The 18,061-nt window shown below is 46.3% G+C and overlaps 1 protein-coding gene across 1 annotated transcript in view; it reads left to right on the top strand.

The window, feature by feature from the left end:
• Positions 1–380: 380 nt before the first annotated feature.
• TNFAIP8L3 (TNF alpha induced protein 8 like 3) overlaps positions 381–18,061 on the top strand; it is a 46,081-nt gene continuing 28,400 nt past the window's right edge. The window contains exon 1 of the mRNA XM_040077020.1: positions 381–498. Coding sequence (XP_039932954.1) covers positions 447–498 — 52 coding nt within the window. The 5' untranslated portion in view covers positions 381–446. The remainder of the gene's footprint in view (positions 499–18,061) is intronic.

The following is an 18,061-nucleotide window of genomic DNA, read 5'->3' as shown; positions in this document are numbered from 1 at the left end:
AACACTTATCACTAAGGAGACAGAGCCGGTAAAAAGAAACGAGGCGACTGAAGCTCGGGGGAGACGCGCACAACAAGAGTGATGGAGAAGACAGACGGGAGATGCGATGGCAGCGTACAGGACCGGCGTTTCGGTACAGTCGGGCTGGGCAGCGCTCCCTCGGCAGCGGCCCCGGGCCGTGCGGGGCACCGGGGCCGGGCGGCACCACTCGCGCCAGAGCGCGGGGCAGGAGCGGCTCCCCGGCGCTGCCCCCGCCCCCGGCGCGCCCGCCCGGCCCCGCTCCGCCCGCAGCCAATGGCACTCGGCGAGGTGGCTGCATGTGGTGGCGCGGACCCAGCGCCGGCTGCCAGCGCAGGAGAAGGCAGCGGGCTGCGCTCCGCCGCTCGGGGCACTCCTCCTGCCAGCGGCGGCCCGAGCTGCCCCCCGGCCCCGCCGGCGCCTGCAGCATGGACTCGGACTCCGCGGAGCTCAGCGAAGGCGAGCTGGTCTCGCCCGCAGGTAAGCGGCGGCTGCCGGACGGGCGCCGGGTCCGGGGCGACCGCGCCGAGGAAGGGCTCAGGTCCTGCCGTGGCCCCGCTGTCGGGGGGCTCCCGGCCGTGGCTCCGGGAGCGCTGCGAGGCTGAGGGCACAGGGCAGCGCCGTCCCCGCTTTCACGGCCCCGGCAGAGCCGAGCGCCGCCCCGCTCCGGCCGCGGCTCCGGCGGCTCTCGGGGACGGAGCCCGCGGGCTCGGGGTGCGGCCCCGCTCCGCTGCTGCCCGGGCTGCGGGAGAGCTGCCCCCGAGGGCTGTGACGCGACAGCGGCTTAAATCGCGGCGCTGGCGAAAGCTACTGCTGCGTACCCGGAGGCTGCAAAGTTTTCGGGGGTTTGGTGGCGGCTGTTCCGCTGTCGCTCCAGGATCGCCGCTCCTGGAGCACGCACAGAAGGGGAGCCCGGGGAGGGCACGCAGAGCCCCGGGGCGGCTGGGCTTTTGTTTTCAAGTCTTAACTTGTCACCGGGAACCATGCTGTCTGGTTGCTGCAACCCACATAGTTCTCGGATGAGACAGAAAGGAAAAAGAAATAAAAACCTCTCCTGCCCTTTCCAAATCTTCAAGTTCTTGTGTCTTACGCGAAACAAATAGTGGTTGATGTGCCGTAGTCAAAGGCCGGCCTGCGCACATGGTAAAAACGGGCACAACAAACTTGTGTGGCACACGCAGATGTGGGATCGCTCTACCGGCACCGCACGTGGCCCGGAGATGCGCTGTCACCTCACCGCCACACCTCTGCGTGTCCCACCCTCGGGTCAGCGAGGGTGTCACCCTGCCCGCAGCAGAGCGGGCAGCAGGGCTGTCACACACACAGACACACACGGGGCTGGGCTGCAGGGCTGTAACACACACACACAGAGAGCTGGGCTGCAGGGGTGTCACACACACAGACACACAGAGACACACAGGGCTGGGCTGCAGGGGTGTCACACACACACAGAGAGCTGGGCTGCAGGGGTGTCACACACACACAGAGAGCTGGGCTGCAGGGGTGTCACACACACAGACACACACGGGGCTGGGCTGCAGGGCTGTAACACACACAGACACACACAGAGCTGGGCAGCAGGGGTGTCACACACACAGACATACAGGGCTGGGCTGCAGGGCTGTCACACACACAGGGCTGGGCTGCAGGGGTGTCACACACACACACAGGACTGGGATGCAGGGCTGTCACACACAGACACACAGAGACACACGGGGCTGGGCTGCAGGGCTGTCACACACAGAGAGCTGGGCTGCAGGGGTGTCACACACAGACACACAGAGACACACGGGGCTGGGCTGCAGGGCTGTCACACACAGAGAGCTGGGCTGCAGGGGTGTCACACACACACAGGGCTGGGCAGCAGGGCTGTCACATACACACACAGACATACAGGGCTGGGCTGCAGGGCTGTCACATACACAGACACACACAGGACAGGGCTACAGGGCTGTCAAACACAGACACAGGGCTGGGCTGCAGGGCTGTCACATACACAGACACACACAGGACAGGGCTGCTGGGCTGTCTCACACACACACACAGACACACAGGACAGGGCTGCAGGGCTGTCTCACACACACACACAGAGACACGGGGCTGGGCTGCAGGGGTGTCACACACACAAGACAGGGCTGCAGGGGTGTCACACACACACCTGGCACGTGACAGATGCTAGGCTGTCACTGACACCAGGTGCAGAAGGAACCTGTTTGACCTCCAGCTTCCCACAGGGGAAGTCACAGACATCTTTCTCTGAAGCCATTTAACTGGCATCAGACGCAAGTAAGTGCAGTTGGAATGATGCCCGACATAGTCCCAGTGATCATAATAAATCCAAATAGAAAGTTGCCATGTTATATTATTAGATCTTCGAGAAAAATCTTTCCACCATAACCAGTCCAGTTTGGACGTGTACTTCATCCCAGCTAACATCCTCCTGCATCCCCAAAAAGAAAGATTTGGACACCAGCAAATGTTCTAACTACAAAGGCAGAAAAGCACCAAATATTTTGTGAAATAATTCACCTGTCCTATTAGTACAGCAGTGATAAACATTAGTAGGACATCATAAATGTGTCATCTAGTCTCCCAGCAAAACAGTTTATAGCATAATCTTAAATCTAATCCAGTTTTAAATACAAGGGGTATTTACTCTTGATATCTTGCTTTGTATTTTCTTACTTGAGATCTAGAGAATTAAAGAAGACCAGCAACAGGTCACAGAGCTCCTTATATTCACAGAGCTCTGTTAGGCTGAGCTTACTTGCAAGGACCACCAACAGCTACAATTTTTCATCCAAACAAATCTTCCAAGCCATGCATGAAGAGTAAATTACAAACATTACATTTATAGACAAATTTATATAATAGAACTCCTGCCAACAATTTACTCCTGTCCTGAATAGGATTTTCTTTTAAATAAATTTAAAATAACCATCCTTAGAGATAGCCATAAGTGCTTTTCATGTCATCACTTGCTAGCTGCCAAGAGTTGATATTTATCAGTCTCATTTCCTCATTTCCATTCCTTCTCTGTACTATTTAAGAGAAGAAAAACTCTGTATTTTGGCCATACATGGCAAATGCCTATGCAGTAGAATAAAGTTGGAATAGAGAGAAAGCTTGGATGTTTTGTCTTACCCAGCTGCAATTTTTTTTTTTTTTTTTTTCTGCACCAAAGAGTTACTTGCTCTTTGTATCCCCCATCATCTTCTGAAAAACAGATTTTTTTGCCAGGTTTCCTTGGGTCTTTTTTCTGTACTCTGCCATATGTGCAGTGCAGCCTCTCTCTGTACGTGGGTGTTCAGCAGCCGGGCTGTCAGTCTCTGCTGCAGGCACAGCAGCGGAGGGGCTGCAGGGTGGGATTCAGCCTTGCACACCCCACGGGTGCCAGGGACCCACAGCTCACAGGGCAAGCACGGTGCCTTGGGGGGAACTTGGGGTGAGGTCCTGGCGATGGTTTGATTTTAGTACAGCTAGAACCTTGCACCGCAATTCACAGCACCCCCGGTGTTCAGCTTGCCCTCCTCATTGCCAGTCCTCACACTTCCCCGGGCTTCAGCTGGCACCGTTCAGGCTCCGGGGCTGTCCGATTGTTCGAGCCCAGTGTGATGCAGCCTGCTCTATCTCCAGGCTGCACGATGCTGATGCAACACAGATGTTTAGAGCACAGCCCCTTTCAGGGACCGCAGCGCTCTGCCAGGCGTCGGTTCCGTCCCAGTGGAGCGGCACCCCTGCCATCCCTGCACTCACACGGGTGTGCAGGAGGCTGCTAGCGCACCCCCACCACCTGCCAGACACACGTGGCTTCCAGGAACCAGCTGGAGTCTTGCTCCAACATCCCAGCAGCCTCATTTGCTTTAATAGCCCACTTAAAACTCGAGTCTCAAAGGAGGCAGAAATATTTTTTTCCTCTATTTATCCTGAACGTGTTCTCACAATAGCATCTTCATATTTCTTTGGTGCAAACAAAAAGCTCCTTATATGTGAGCGGTGCAAGATGTTAGCTGTACTTTAGAGCAAACAAACAGCAAAAACCACCACACCTCTAACAACATCCAGCTCTACAGCCTTGGCTCCCACGACTCTCCCACGCCCATCTTTGACTGCTTTGCACTTGAGGTGTCTACAGGGTCAAAAAGCTTTGGTTTTCAAAAAAGGTTACTCATAAGACAGACTCCTATTAAGAACATTAAACAGGTCTGGTCTGCATGAGTCTGAAACAATTAAATATTGTGGTACAAAAGAAGAAAAGTTACGTGCTTACTAGCAAGTGAAACTTCTAGTTTTACTCTAGAGGTGACTAGTCACATTCTTTTTCTCATCCTACAGAAGAGCTTTTGAGAACTGAACAGGTAATCTCAAAATAGAACATTGGTCTCGTTTTTTAATGTCCACCTATTGAGAAGTTGGGTTTTTAAAAGGCCCTTTTCAATAGAGTAATGGTCTCCTTTTCCTCAGCTCTTTCATAGTCATCCTGCCACATGAAAGAATGATCCTCCACGTCATCTTTCACAAAAATTCAGGTCATCACCAACAGAAATGATTTCACAGTGGGTTTGGAAATTGTGCATATAGGAGAAAAAAGGTGTTAGACCTTCATTTGGCGTGCCTTGTCCTAGGTTCGCTGGCTGAAACAGGCAGGAATTTGGCCACACAGCTTTTATGTGTACTGATTTAAGCCTTTATACAAGTCACTAAGTCCCAACATGGATGTTCTTGTTGGTTTTAATGGAACTGTTATGCTACACCAGTAACAGATGATATCCAGAGGCTAAATTGCCTGTATGGTCTCTGAAACAATACAGATGAACCTCATGAAGTTTAACATTCTGTGGAGAACAAACTGTTGCTGATACCTTCTCTGAGTTTCCTTCCACAGAATCAAAAGATGTTTGGCCTAGGAAAGAGCAGTTTGTACTCCAGGTAGAGCCCTAAACTGGTGACAGGGGGCTGTGTTTTGGGTTTTTTTTGGTTTTTGTTTTTTTTAAGAATTGACAGTATGAAGCCTACAGCTTTTTATAATGACAAGGATAACAAAATGCAGATGACCTTATCTCCAGGCTTGTATCCATGAGGGGGCCTGATTGTGACTTTAGTACATCTTCAGCAGAGCCAAGATCTTACCCTGGAACTCCTAGCACAAAAATGTTAATGCATTTAAAATTATTTGATAAATTATCTGAACTTCTTCCCTGGACAATAAATAGACACTTAGTAAAAAACCCAGCAGATTTAAACATTATTTACTGGTGCAAATGACCTCTATGGAAATAATTAATTTTTCTAGAGCTGCAGTATTATTTGATTTGCAATGCTTAGCAGGTAATTTTTTCTGAAAATTGTTTATCATGTTATGTGAACTGCCTGTAGTTTTGTGATGCTAATCTTTGAAGCTTGTTACATATTTTAAGCACTGTTTTACAGAGTTAAATATCATTCAAGAGTTAATATATTCTTGTAAATACAAAATGAATTAGAAAGCGCAATGAAGACATTCAAGAATTATTATTTCAGGCACCAGTAACATGCTTATGTGATCTATAGTGCAAGTAGGCATTGTTTAACCTTTTGCAGTATCACACAGTTTGAAAAATATATCCCTTGCCCCAAGGAATACTTGTGTGAAGAAGGGGGGGTTTGGTTTGCCAAAGCCTTGTTTTGATTCTATGTGGAAAGTTCCAAATCAGAAAAACAATAATATTTATTAGACTTCAGACGAGCCAGAAGAAGTAGTAGATAGCATGTTCTAGGTATGAAAACTAGAAAAATATTTTTAAAGCAAAGAATTTTAATTAAGTTCTTTCCAACAGCTGTCTAATAAAGGGCTCTCCCTTCCCTTTCTGCTGGAAAACAAAGGAGAACAAAGCAAATTGAGAAAAAGATGGACAAAGATGACAGACATGAACTAACATGCCATGGGACCCGTGCACCAAACTGTTACAGGGCTTCCTGGATCACACTGCAAACTGAGGCAAGCACAGGTCCGGGTCCCTCTGCCAGGAGAGTGGGCAAGAGATGCTTTGGGATGAGCAGGCAGCAGCAGCCAGGGCAAGGATGTGAGCCAACAGCCTGGCTGGGTGGATTTTTTCTTTCAGTGTTCCCTCCAGGAATCACCTGGGCTTCTGATTTGCATACAGAGCCCTCATTAGCACAGCAGCTGTCAATTAGGGAGTCTTGTCCAGCAGGGAAAAAAGAAAAAAAAAGTAAAAACTTCAAAGGGAAAAAATTCTAACCATGCTGTAAGGATAGTGAAGACCATAAATAATCCCGATTTTATCAAATTGACTACACTTTGGACAAACAATAGTTTAGTTGAACAAGTCAATTCGTTCAGGGTTCTGTTCTTAAAGTCAAGTGGAAATATGAACTTCATGCAGCACTGGATGGAAGCCCAAGCTCACCTGCTTGTGCAAGATCATGACCAAGCTGTTCCCCCACCTGAAATTTTGATGCAGTCGTGGAGCAGGAAGCCTCCACTCCCTTCTAATATGTGGATATGAAGAAGGAATTTATGATGGCATATTAAATTCCTAAGTAGGAATATGAAGCAGTTGCAGCCACACAGCAATTATTGGCCATTCCTGTCTGCCTTGCCAAAGGTCTGGGAGGAGACCAAGTTCTATTTAAAGTGATTTTGGCACTAAGGAACGACCTGTACAAAGCAACGAGCGCACCGCCTCAAAAAACTCACACCTCCCCTTTGAAGAAATAAACCTTCTAGCCTTTCACCTCCTCTACAGCAAAGACTAAAAAAAGTCATGGTGGGAAGAGTAAGTCACCTCATTTAGCTGGTAACAGAACAATCAAGCTATAAATCCCAGGTAAAAAGGACAACAGTAGGCCAGAGAGACGAGAGAGCTTTCCTGAAGACCTGGCTTGTCTGAGAAACCTTTGGTACTCACATTCTAGCCACAGCATCAGCCTTAGGGTGACAGGTCCTCCCAGGAAGGTAGGAGAACCCCGTAGCTTTCTGAGAGACCTCACTGTTTGATCTGGTACACTAAGCAGGACCTGGCTGTGAGCCCAAGCAGTGGTACACAATCCTCTAAACTGTTTATCTATTAATACCCTTTCTGGCACTGTTTCAGCCCGTGCCAGATAGCCTCCCACTAAACGTCCTGGCATGAGACAGGATAGCAGTGGCCAGCATGAATTAAACATTCCGAGTGTGGGAAAGGATTCGGGCTGTATCCAGATGGCAGTACAATGCATGGACAAAAGGTTCTCTCCTGGGTTATTTACAGACAGAGACCCTGTGGGCAGGGCAGGGTGCAGAGGCTTGTCACTGTGCTTCTGATGCCTGCTCAGGGCTGTCCAGGCTGTTGGACTGCTTGGGACCCCGCTCAGGGCGGCTTCCCTGGGCTCAGACCTGGCTTTGGAGCCTTGCCCAGTTAAAAGTGTGGTGCTTGCTGTTTGCCTGCAGAAATCTCTCTGCCAGTTCCATTATGGGAGGTCATTTCATGGGCTGACAAGTGCAGCTGGAGGAGATCCATGGGAGGCTGAGACTTGCTGCAATAACTACAACTTTATATACAAGCCTCAAACGTCATCTTGAGAAGCCAGGCTGAGCTCCGACATGGGCTGGTAGCCAGTGAGACTTTCTGCTCTTTAAGGCAGACATCTTTAAGAAAAAAGGCCAAGAAAGAGGAAGAGTCACTTTGATGTCCTTTCTGTGGTCACTGACCCCTCCTTGGTACAGATGCTGGTTTATGTCAGGTTTTAGCAGTTGGCTCTGTTCAGCCTTCCTGCAGAGGAACAGACTGACCAGTCCCTCTGTGCAGGTGTAGATTCTGGCTGACATCTGTTGATATAACAACACCAAATAGGGCGGGAAGATTATGCCATCTATGAAACAAACACTTCACCATGGAGAAATGCTCTTAGGTCTTCTTACTAGTGCTAGTTTAATATGAAAGGTGATCTGAAACACTAGTAGTAAAACTTAGCATAATACCTCACTCATCACCACCTCATTCCTGGCATTAACTTTGTTTAGCCAAGCAGTTTGTGTTGCAGGAAAAACTAAATTCTTTCTTTCTCTTTGAAGAAATGTATTAACACTATTATTGTGTTAGTCTTTCCTTTCCAAATAGCTTTCCATTTACTTTTGGAGACTACAGTTTATACGGTCAAATCACTGACTGGTGCAGTTCAAACAAATACAAGCTGGAGACTTTTCAAAGTCGGGGGTATTTTTATTTTTTTTTTCATTAAGATAACCATCGTTCAGATTTTTTTTTCAACAAAAGCTCTGTGCCGTATAGTGTTATGCCAGGTGCATGTCTGTAGCTTTTGTTTACTTGCATTTAATTTTAGCTTTGTGTTTTTGTGCATCATTTCCCTCTAACTCCCAGAAGTGAGAGGGAAATAGGCTAAAGGTATCAAGAACGACCTTCACGTTCACTTCAAAGCGAGTTAAAGTTGGTGCCTCACTATTTTTATACATTATTAATCACCTCCACTGTTAGGAAGAATGTTTACTAGTAGATACAAAAGTAATCAGTGCAGTTATTATGATGCACAGCTACTAGATTCATTAGAAAGCCATAAAGAATTGGTGAGGAAAAATACTGGCTGGAATTACAGGTTTAAGAATGGGATAAAAAGTTCAAGCTCAGTATCCATAAAAACCGCTTGCACAAGCCTTGTACAGTGGCAGCGTGTCCCCTTGGTCCCCCCTTGGACTAACTGGTGCTCTTCAAATACACCAGAGTCTGTGTAACTGAGAGGAAGAGTCTCTTCAGTGATTAAAGCTCACCTCTACCAGAAACTAGCTTTTGTATGCATCCAGCCTGACCTCAGCTGAGGCTTCTCTCCTACCTGCATTTGTTTTTAAGAGTCTATTTCTATACCAGATCTTAAAGGTCAGCATCAGATTATCCTGCCTAAGAAGGAAGGACGTAACCCTTTGCATGCTTGGGGCAGATATAGCTGAGGGTTGACTCTGGCCTGCAGTCCTGTCCATTCCTCTCTCCCAAAACAAACCCCCCACAACCAGACACAAAAGCAACAGCAAGAACAGAAAACAACCACCGAAAACGCCCAGACCTGTACACTCATCCCAAACAGTCACCGCTGGCATTTCTCTGTAGAGCACTTCCTTTACAGAAATCATACAGAACTGATGGAAAGCCAAGAACAAATTGTCTTGAGGACAGATGAATACCAGTGTTTTCCACAATTCCATGATTTAACTTTGTAGTCTGGATTAAACGAGATGCCAGAGGGCTTAGAGCAGTCCCGATATTTAGCTGTTAATCAGCTGGCATCCCCTCATCCTCCAGACCAGGATATCTCCTGCAGTTCTGAAGCCACACCCTGGGCTGGGGCCCCTGACTAGTTGGTATGGTTCACTTCTGGACAGCTCTCTCTTGAACTTGTTGATTTTACTCTGTGCTCAGTGTTGGAAAGCCTAACTGGGGACAGCCAGAAAATAGCCACTTTCAGCGTTATGTTGCCACATACTGTGCTGGTATAAATGGATGTTTCCACTCCATCAGGAAGTGTCCCTGCACCCTGGGAGGACAGGCAGAAACTCCTGCTTTGACAAGAGGCACATGCAGAGGGCAAGGAAGGTCTAAAGTCTCCTTGCACCCTGGCTTTGGCTGCCCCTGCCACCAGCGAGGCTGAGGCTCTTGCAGGAAGGCACATACCCAGATTTTGGCTGCATTCTCCATCTTCTAACCTCTAGAATGCTTTAAAATTCTCTCTTTTCCTATCCATCCTCATATCTTACACTAACAGTTTGTGTTCACTCTCCACACCTTTCTAGCATTTAACTGATCTCCTCTGTGCCCCAGCCAATATGCTGTTCTCCTCAAGCCTCAGTTCTTCCAGTATTGATCCGATTTGTCTTCCTTAACTCATTTCTTCTCAAATGCTCTTGGGTTTATGATTTCTGCCACTAAAAAAAGGGAGTAAGTGCTGTTAGGTTATATTTCAAGAAAGGGGAAATTGATGGAAGTAGGATACCGACTTGGCATTGTAATTAAAGGGTCTAGAAACAGGCACTAACCTGCCTCCTCTGGCGAACCAAAAATACATGGTGGGCTTGCACATAATTTGGTTTTGAAATACTGAAACAGGTAGATGCAGTATTTGCCAGAAAGTGAAAACAATAGCATCTTCACAGGTAACAAGAGCTTCCCAGCTATTACCAGAATGCGTTCCTGAACAAACTGCTTGGAGAAACAGCATATCCTCGCCCCTCTGAGTTCAAACCATTGGGCTTGATTAGCAGATCCAGGGGAGAATTGTGACTGTCACTGATCAGAGGAGGTCAGAGGAGGACACTGCTTGCTAGTGACACAGCTTAACTGCAAGGAGTAAAGGAAACCAGAGCCTTGCCATTTTGCACAGTGCTGTGTGGAATCACAGCATGCAGATCTCACTCACACGAGGTTACAAATATATATTTATTAAAAAGTGACAATATACTTTCATTAAAAAAATACTACAAGAGAATTCACAGAAATTGCCTCTAGAAAGCAGTGAGAAGCTTTAAACAGCTGTGAAAAAGCAGTGAAGGCAAAAGATGCTTCTGTAAACTAAACTCTTCCTCACTTGGGACAAGAATGTCTCTTTCAATTCTCTTCTGCCAATGAGGCAAGGATGAGGGCACAGAAATGCACTGAGGGAGGCTTCAGGGACAGGGCTGAAGCACAGGAATTACCATTATCAGCAGAACAGCAGCACAGTGCCTGCATCCACCCTCCACTCTGCTACTGACCGCCCTGAGCTGAATCGAACTAAATCGGGCCCGTTCTGCCCTTTGGAGGCTCAGCAGCCCCCCTGACACCCAGGTTTCATCTTCCATCACTGGGGAAGAGAAACAAGGTTCCCAGAAACAGGGTCCCCATTCTCCCCCACAGCACCTCCCTCTGGATTGCCTCTGGGCAGCCCACCTGGCACGTCCCCGGTCAGCAGCCAGTGTGTGACCAGCCAGGACCCGGGAGGGGACGCAGTCCTGCCCGGCTCTGCCCTTCCCTGCTGCCTGGGGCAGGGCAGCAGGACCACCTCCCACCACGTGCTTCTGCAGCCAGAATCTCCGTCACACTCCCCAGGGCTGTGTCTGCACTTGCCCATCCACGTCGGGAAGGTGAGGAGCAGTTGCTCCTGCGCTGGGTAGAGCGCTGTGTATTTACCTTCCAGGACTTCAGGAGGGAAGCGGTGCCTTGGCAACAGCCAGCAGTATGAAAGAGACAGGTGACGTGTGGGAAGGGAATTTGGGGCGATGGTGGGGGACAGAGTATTCAAAGCTTTCCATATTTTCATATAACAGAATTTAATTTCCTTGAAGTTACTGCAGTCAATGACTAGCAGAAGCGTGCACGTGAAATACCTCTGGCTGAGCACCGAAATAAAGCATGACTCGGCATACCAAATAACCCATGCAGTCTGCAAGAGGTTGCTTAAAAAATAATTATGTACTTGTCACTGAAGAAGCTTTTCTATATTTGTAATTCCTTTCTCCTCGTAGCCTCGTCTGATGGAATTCAGATAGCACGAGTGCCATTATGTTAAACAAGCAATTCTGGAATACTTCACTTCTTTCCTCTCCACCACGGGCATTAAAGCAGTAGTTACACTTAATGGGGATTATTTTAGGGACAGTTAAGGCCTACGCTTAGTCACTTCATCATTGACTAAAATACAAACTCCGCTCGTATGCCATTAAAGAGATTGAAAACAAATCTTTAAATAAGTACTTAGCTTGCTTTTAAAGCAATGCGGTTTCTTTACCATGATAAAGTGATAAAAATACATATGAGATCATAAAGCTCACAGTAGTTTTGTTGCTGAAGAAGTTTTACAGCTATCTGCTTGAATCCATTTGGTTTGAAACTTGCCTTGGTCTAGCATTTTTTTGAGTTGAAAACATTTTTTGTACAAACAGCGTGTGGCTGAATAGATATATGTATAAAAAAGCTTAGTTAAAGTGGACAAAAAAAAAATTTCCCTAAGTAAGGAAATGCTATATATAGAAGAAAAGATGAAGACTTTCAAGTCACAGACTTCAGTAGGTTTGTTAACACCATCGCCAGGGAGGCAGAAAGACAAACAATAAAAAAGCAATTTCCTTCACAGGAACATACAGAACATCAGAAACACCCTGTAAAGAGAGCAGTGTTGTGCAGAGTGGAAGTCATTTATCCTGTTGGTTCATGTTTTTCACTCTGCTGATCATCATTCCTTGTTACCATCAATGGGAGGTGCACACCCATCAGTATTTTAAACAAGTAATTTCGATTTTTTTTTTTTTTTTGTCAATGTTTTTAACAAATGTCACAACCTGAATAAGCCAGAGAAGGTGTAGGCTCCACAACTTGGAGATGTACAGTGTGGAATAACAGCTCTGGGGAAGAAGGGATGCTCCAGGGTGGTACTGTGCTATCAGAATCATAGACCCTGTGGGGACAGAGCAGTCTCTGCCCTCCAGAGCTGCCCCAGGGAGCACCATGGCCAGGAACCTGCAGCCCTAGGGGGACACAGTGCTGCTAAGGGAAAAAAACCTGCACCCAGGTTCTGCAGCTTCTTCTCAGACCTGGAGGGTGGCACACCTGGAGTTGGACTAGATGCTCTTAATTGATTTTTTCCTTCTCTCTCTTTTTTTTTTTTTTTAAGCAGATACACCACAAAAGAGTTAATATGAACACAAACACACAAAATTGGTGTTTAAAGTTACTTTCACCTGGGCACACAGACACACAGCTTTCACAATGACAAGGGGGAACCAGAAACTTATCTAAAGTAAATAAAAATTAATCTTGGGACAGTGCTGGCTGAGCCATTGAAAGCAGAGGAATGATTCTGCACTACTGCAGTTATTTAGGCAGAGCAGACATCACAGAGGAAATGTTAGATGGCTGCACTGGAAGGGTTTGGGAAGGAGATGAGGATGTGCATGGATGTGTCACATTTCAACAGATGGAATGCTGATTTGGGGTTTATGTAACTCAGAGCTGTTCTAACAGAGTACTCGGGGACTGACATGCAGAGTAACAGAGAATGGGAGCATTTAAGAGGCTTTGCCATGTTTTCACATGCTCATTTGGAACAAAGGTAGAAAGAAAATACCCATATAAGTTTTTCCTTCATAAAAAAAAAAAAAAAAAAAAAAGGAAAACAGGAAAAACAAACTAACAAAAAAACTACAGTGGCAGGAATCCTTTCTTTGTGTGACATCCCAGTTAGGTTTGTGCACAAGTAACACTGTTTTCATATTAAATCAATTTAGTACATTGTAAAAGGTATCTGTAAATCTTTCAAAATAACACTTTGCAACTTTATATTCCTGTTAAATAACACCTTCCTGAATTTCAAAGCAAATAAAACCAGAAATTTAAGGACACTGTAAAGATACTGGGCTAATTTCTTTGTGCAACCTCCCATAAGATAACTTCTCAAGATCTGGTGGATAAAGTACTGGGCTGACAGCAGGATCTTAATGACAGCCTTAAGCAAGTTTTTCAGTTGTATCTATTTCTCCTCCCATTCCTTTGTCTGTTTTTACCTTCACTGTTTTTAGGTGAGGAATGTCTTTCATTGCATTTGTGCAATAAGAGCCCTGAGATGTTTTATGAAAAGCAAGGAGATACTCATGTCAGTGCAGGGCATGGTCCCTCATGGTACTTTCATAGGTAAATTATCAGAGGGCTTCCCTACCAGAGAGAAAATCTGCACTTCACACATCATCTTAAATGGGAAAGATACACGTGCATTCAATAAGGATTTTCAGAAGTCTTTTATGAAAAAGACTGCAGTTTGTACACTACTTTATCTTAACCACACTTGGCCTTTTGTCACATTAATCAGATGACTGAAGTTATTTTTTTTAATAAGCAGTGCTATTGCATACCATAAGACAAAGAGATGTTACAGGCAAAAGTAGAAAATTCTTATTTTTAGCAATTGAGCTAAAGAGAGCACACTTACATTTTTCTCCTCCATTTTTCCCTTTGTTTGTGATTCCAACTGTTTAGCTTTCTGACAGTGAAAATATGTTTGGAATCAAAAATAGACCCCATGATTTGAAGTTAATCCTGTGTAACTTTGTTTTGCTTTTCCCTTTAATATATTCCTACTGAAATGAGGAAAGCCATTCACCCAAAGAGAATTTACCAGAAAGGGTTTGGCAGAATTAACCTGCTGATGACTGCTGGTACATTCTTCGATAAGACTTTGCAGGGTGGGATCAAGCACAAAGAAAGATCCTGATCAAGAGCGTGGACACATGGATTTCTTCCATGGTCTTAGACCACGTCAGCCAGGAGAAACCTGCTGTAAGTCACAGTGAAAGGTATTCCCACCACACACAGAGCCACTACTTTCTCTCCAGCCCAAGTCTCAGCTCCTGCACATAAAGGAGTTTGTGTGTTATTCACATATATAACCCACCTACACAATAATCTTCTCAAGAGGTGCCTGCTGCCAAGTTCATTTGTGTGCAGGCCAAGGAATATGGACATTTTCCAGTCCTGTCTGTTCAGACTTCCCTGCAGGAAGCTGGCTTCCCAGGGTGTGAATTTGTGCTTTAAAGCCATCTGCCCTCCGCTGCTTCATCTCAGGCAGTGCCTTAGTGGAAGAAACAATAAATCCTGCTCAAAGGGGACAAGGTCTGGTAACCTGGCACTAACCCTCAAATTCTACAAAGCCAGATGAAACCTGGCCTGAAATACAGCAATCCCCAAAATCAGGTCCAGCCAAAACACAGCTTTTCGTTAATAGAGCTCTGACAGTCACCTTGCGTGTGAAGCACAGGTTGAAGTCTCCCTGGTAAACAGCTGCAGTGGATAGTGTTACTTTCATTCTCTCACTTCTCAAGATCAGTTTATTTAATCTAGAAATGAAATCGTGGCAGGACAATGTTTTCCACACTCATACTGGAAGATTGCTGAACCCTGTTATTGCACAGAGGGATCAGGGTCTGCTGGAGAGACAGCAAGAGGCACTTGGCATTTTTGCAGCCAGGGAGATCCAGCCTGACACAGGAAAATCAGAGGTGCAGCCACTGAGAAGGAACATTGGTCTTTAGGAGCAGATCAGATAACTGTCCCTTCTAGCCTGCTAGCCATATCTCAGAGAAAGGAACAGTTTAGATGGTTGATAGGAAGTTTTTTTTCCTTCAACCCCAGGTTTCTATGGCACTAAAACAACACACAGCAGTTCAAAGCTTAGCTGGGCAATGTAAACAACTATTTTTTACGCCAAACCTGACTCACTTTCCATATAAACAGACAGAATAACCTTTGCCAAAACTCAGTCCTTGACTCCCTCTCATTTTAACACCGATAGTATTTTAGATAAAGCCTCCAATTGTTCTGGAGTGTATCATTCCTTCAGTTAACACCTGTGTAGATTACCCCATCCCAACATCAGCCAAACAGCCCTTGCCAGCTGCCCCTCGTTCACTGATCAGTTACCTAATCACCACATTGCAGGTGGTTTTTAACACAAACATTGCTTTCCAAGGTGTAAACACAGACAGTTCAGTTGCAGAGACTTAAAGACAGCTGAAAAAAATTTTAAATAACATACTTGAATATTCTTATCCTCCAACCTGCAGCAAGCCAAAAGCCATAGATTGCAGTAAGCCATGAGGTCAGATGCCACTTGTGTGTGTCCCATGCTATCAGATCACTTCCACAATCCATTCTCATCTCCCTAGACTCATTCAGATTGATCCCTCCAGCCTCACCTCGGGTTCTGCTGATGCTCAGGTGCTACAGCAGGCACTGTCCTGTAGACAGCATCGGCCTCACCTGCCTGGAAGCCAATGTTCCTGCAGGGGCCAGCTGCAGCCACCTTCTGTGCCAGCTGGCTTTGAAAGCAGAGAAGGAGCCAGTCCAAACCATCAGCAGGTTATACCTGGTGGTCTGTCAATAGTATTTATACTTCCATGCCCTATAGCCACTCCTGACACCTCATGGCAAACTTCTCCCTCTTAATTAATAGTCAAATAGATCACCCATAGGTAGTTGTAGATGTAACTTGACTAATGCCTACTAGAAGTACTTTGTGTATAGAAGGTACACCTGGGGAAAAAAGGAAGGTGGATTTTAATTAAAAATGTAGCATCTACTCCCAGCCTACAAACTGATTATACATTGATTTCCAGCTCAACAGTGCAGTGAGGCCAGGAGACAAATTAATACCAAGTGTAGGTGCTGAGGAGCAGGCACACTTTCTGTCAAACCAGACAATGTAATTTTATACATTAAACATCTGGGGGCTTTATTTTAATCTTGTTATAACAAAGCTATATATAGCAGGAAAAAGTAGTCTTACTAAAGTAGAACTGTTCCTGAAGTGACCTAAGATAGACTAAACAGACCATCTGTCTTAGGAATCTGATTTTTAACCAGAAATAAAAAGGAATGTTAGAACCTATGAGTTATAGTTAGCCTTAGTCCTTTTTTCATAGTGCTCTAACTTTCCCCTGGAAAAATGTAAACAGACTGAAAGAGGGGAAAAAAAAAAAAAAAAAGGTTTTCTGAAGTTTTATTGCCTAGAGGGAAGACAAGGGGGAAAGTCATTTTTCCTCTCAGGAAGGGAGCTACAAAATCTCTCTGAGCCATACAAGAAAACCACATCAAAGAAAAATTACTGAAGTGCAATGCATGAACAAGACTGCTATGACAAAGTGATTGGCATCATGTGCAGCTATGCTGCTGCCAGAAATAAACTTATCAAGCCTCAATGATATTCACTTGGATATTAGAGATACACATTCATTGTTCTTTTAGATGAGAATAAAATACCTCAACAGAAAGCAGCTAAAATTGTAATAGAACAGTATTCCCAAGGACCATGTAAACTTGCACTACAAGAAAATCCCCTTTCTGTGAACTCCTCTTGAGCACGGAGAATGTGCTGATTTATACTGATTAATCCAATAGCTTCCTTTCTTTGTTTCAGACTACTAATGAATAGCTCTGCTTTAAAAAAAAGCAACAAACTGACCAAGCAACAACAACAAAAGCTAAAACCAAACACAACAAAAAAGAAAACCACACAACCTGACCTAGCAAAAATCCAAACCTTGCCAAACTGGCTTAACTTTTAAGGTCAGAGAGTGAGGAGGTGTCCTTTAAACCCACTGTCAGACCGGCTGGTGGAAGTGTTACCACACATAGCACCTATGGAATTGACTCCTTGGTTCTTGCAGAACTTTGCCAAATGCCCTGCCAGACACCCCTGCAAACGTACGGCTAAAGAATTTTTACATTTAGCTTCTTTCAGCAAAAACAATGAAAATCTTACACAAGTAGTTGGGTCCATTCTCAGTTCCATGAGATAATGAAACAGAGCTACAGTGACCATGCAGAAAACTGCAGATTCCACCTGTAGCTGCTGCCAGAGCACCAGCAAGGAGCACAGAGCCCTCCCTGTGCAGCCCTGGTGGCACTGGGACAAAGCCACCAGCTCTGACAAGTTTTGCCTGCAGGCCCCAAGGGCTGCTGGACAGAGCAATCCCCAGGTGGGAGCAGGGCTCCTTCCAGCCCAGCACACGATGTCTCACAGCAGCAAAACCCCAGACAACAACCGAGCGCATTGTGATAGCAGCAAAGCAATTTCTCGCAACAAGCAGCCCCACGCAGGAGGACCAAGAGCTGCACACTCACCTCGCCAGTTGTGTGTCCCATGTTCCAGCCTTCCACAAACACCTTCTCCTCCGGCCTTCCCTGCAGGAATAACCCCCTCCCCTGCCTCTCCCACGCTTCAAGCCCCAGGTGCAGCTGGTCAGTGCATCTGCTGATGAGGAGCACCTGGCGCATGGGGGACAGCACCGGTGTGCTTGGGCCAGGGCTCTCTGCTGGGCAGGTGCCACTGCAGGAGGGCTGGCAGGTGCCATAGCAGGAGGGCTGGCAGGTGCCACTGCAGGAAAAGTGGCATGTGCCATAGCAGGAGGGCTGGCAGGTGCCATAGCAGGAAAAGTGGCAGGTGCCATAGCAGGAGGGCTGGCAGGTGCCATAGCAGGAGGGCTGGCAGGTGCCATAGCAGGAGGGCTGGCAGGTGCCACTGCAGGAGGGCTGGC

Source organism: Hirundo rustica, chromosome 13 (assembly GCF_015227805.2).
Source record: "Hirundo rustica isolate bHirRus1 chromosome 13, bHirRus1.pri.v3, whole genome shotgun sequence".
In the NCBI taxonomy this organism is placed as follows: domain Eukaryota; kingdom Metazoa; phylum Chordata; class Aves; order Passeriformes; family Hirundinidae; genus Hirundo; species Hirundo rustica.
This window is presented reverse-complemented; position numbering and strand designations above follow the sequence as displayed.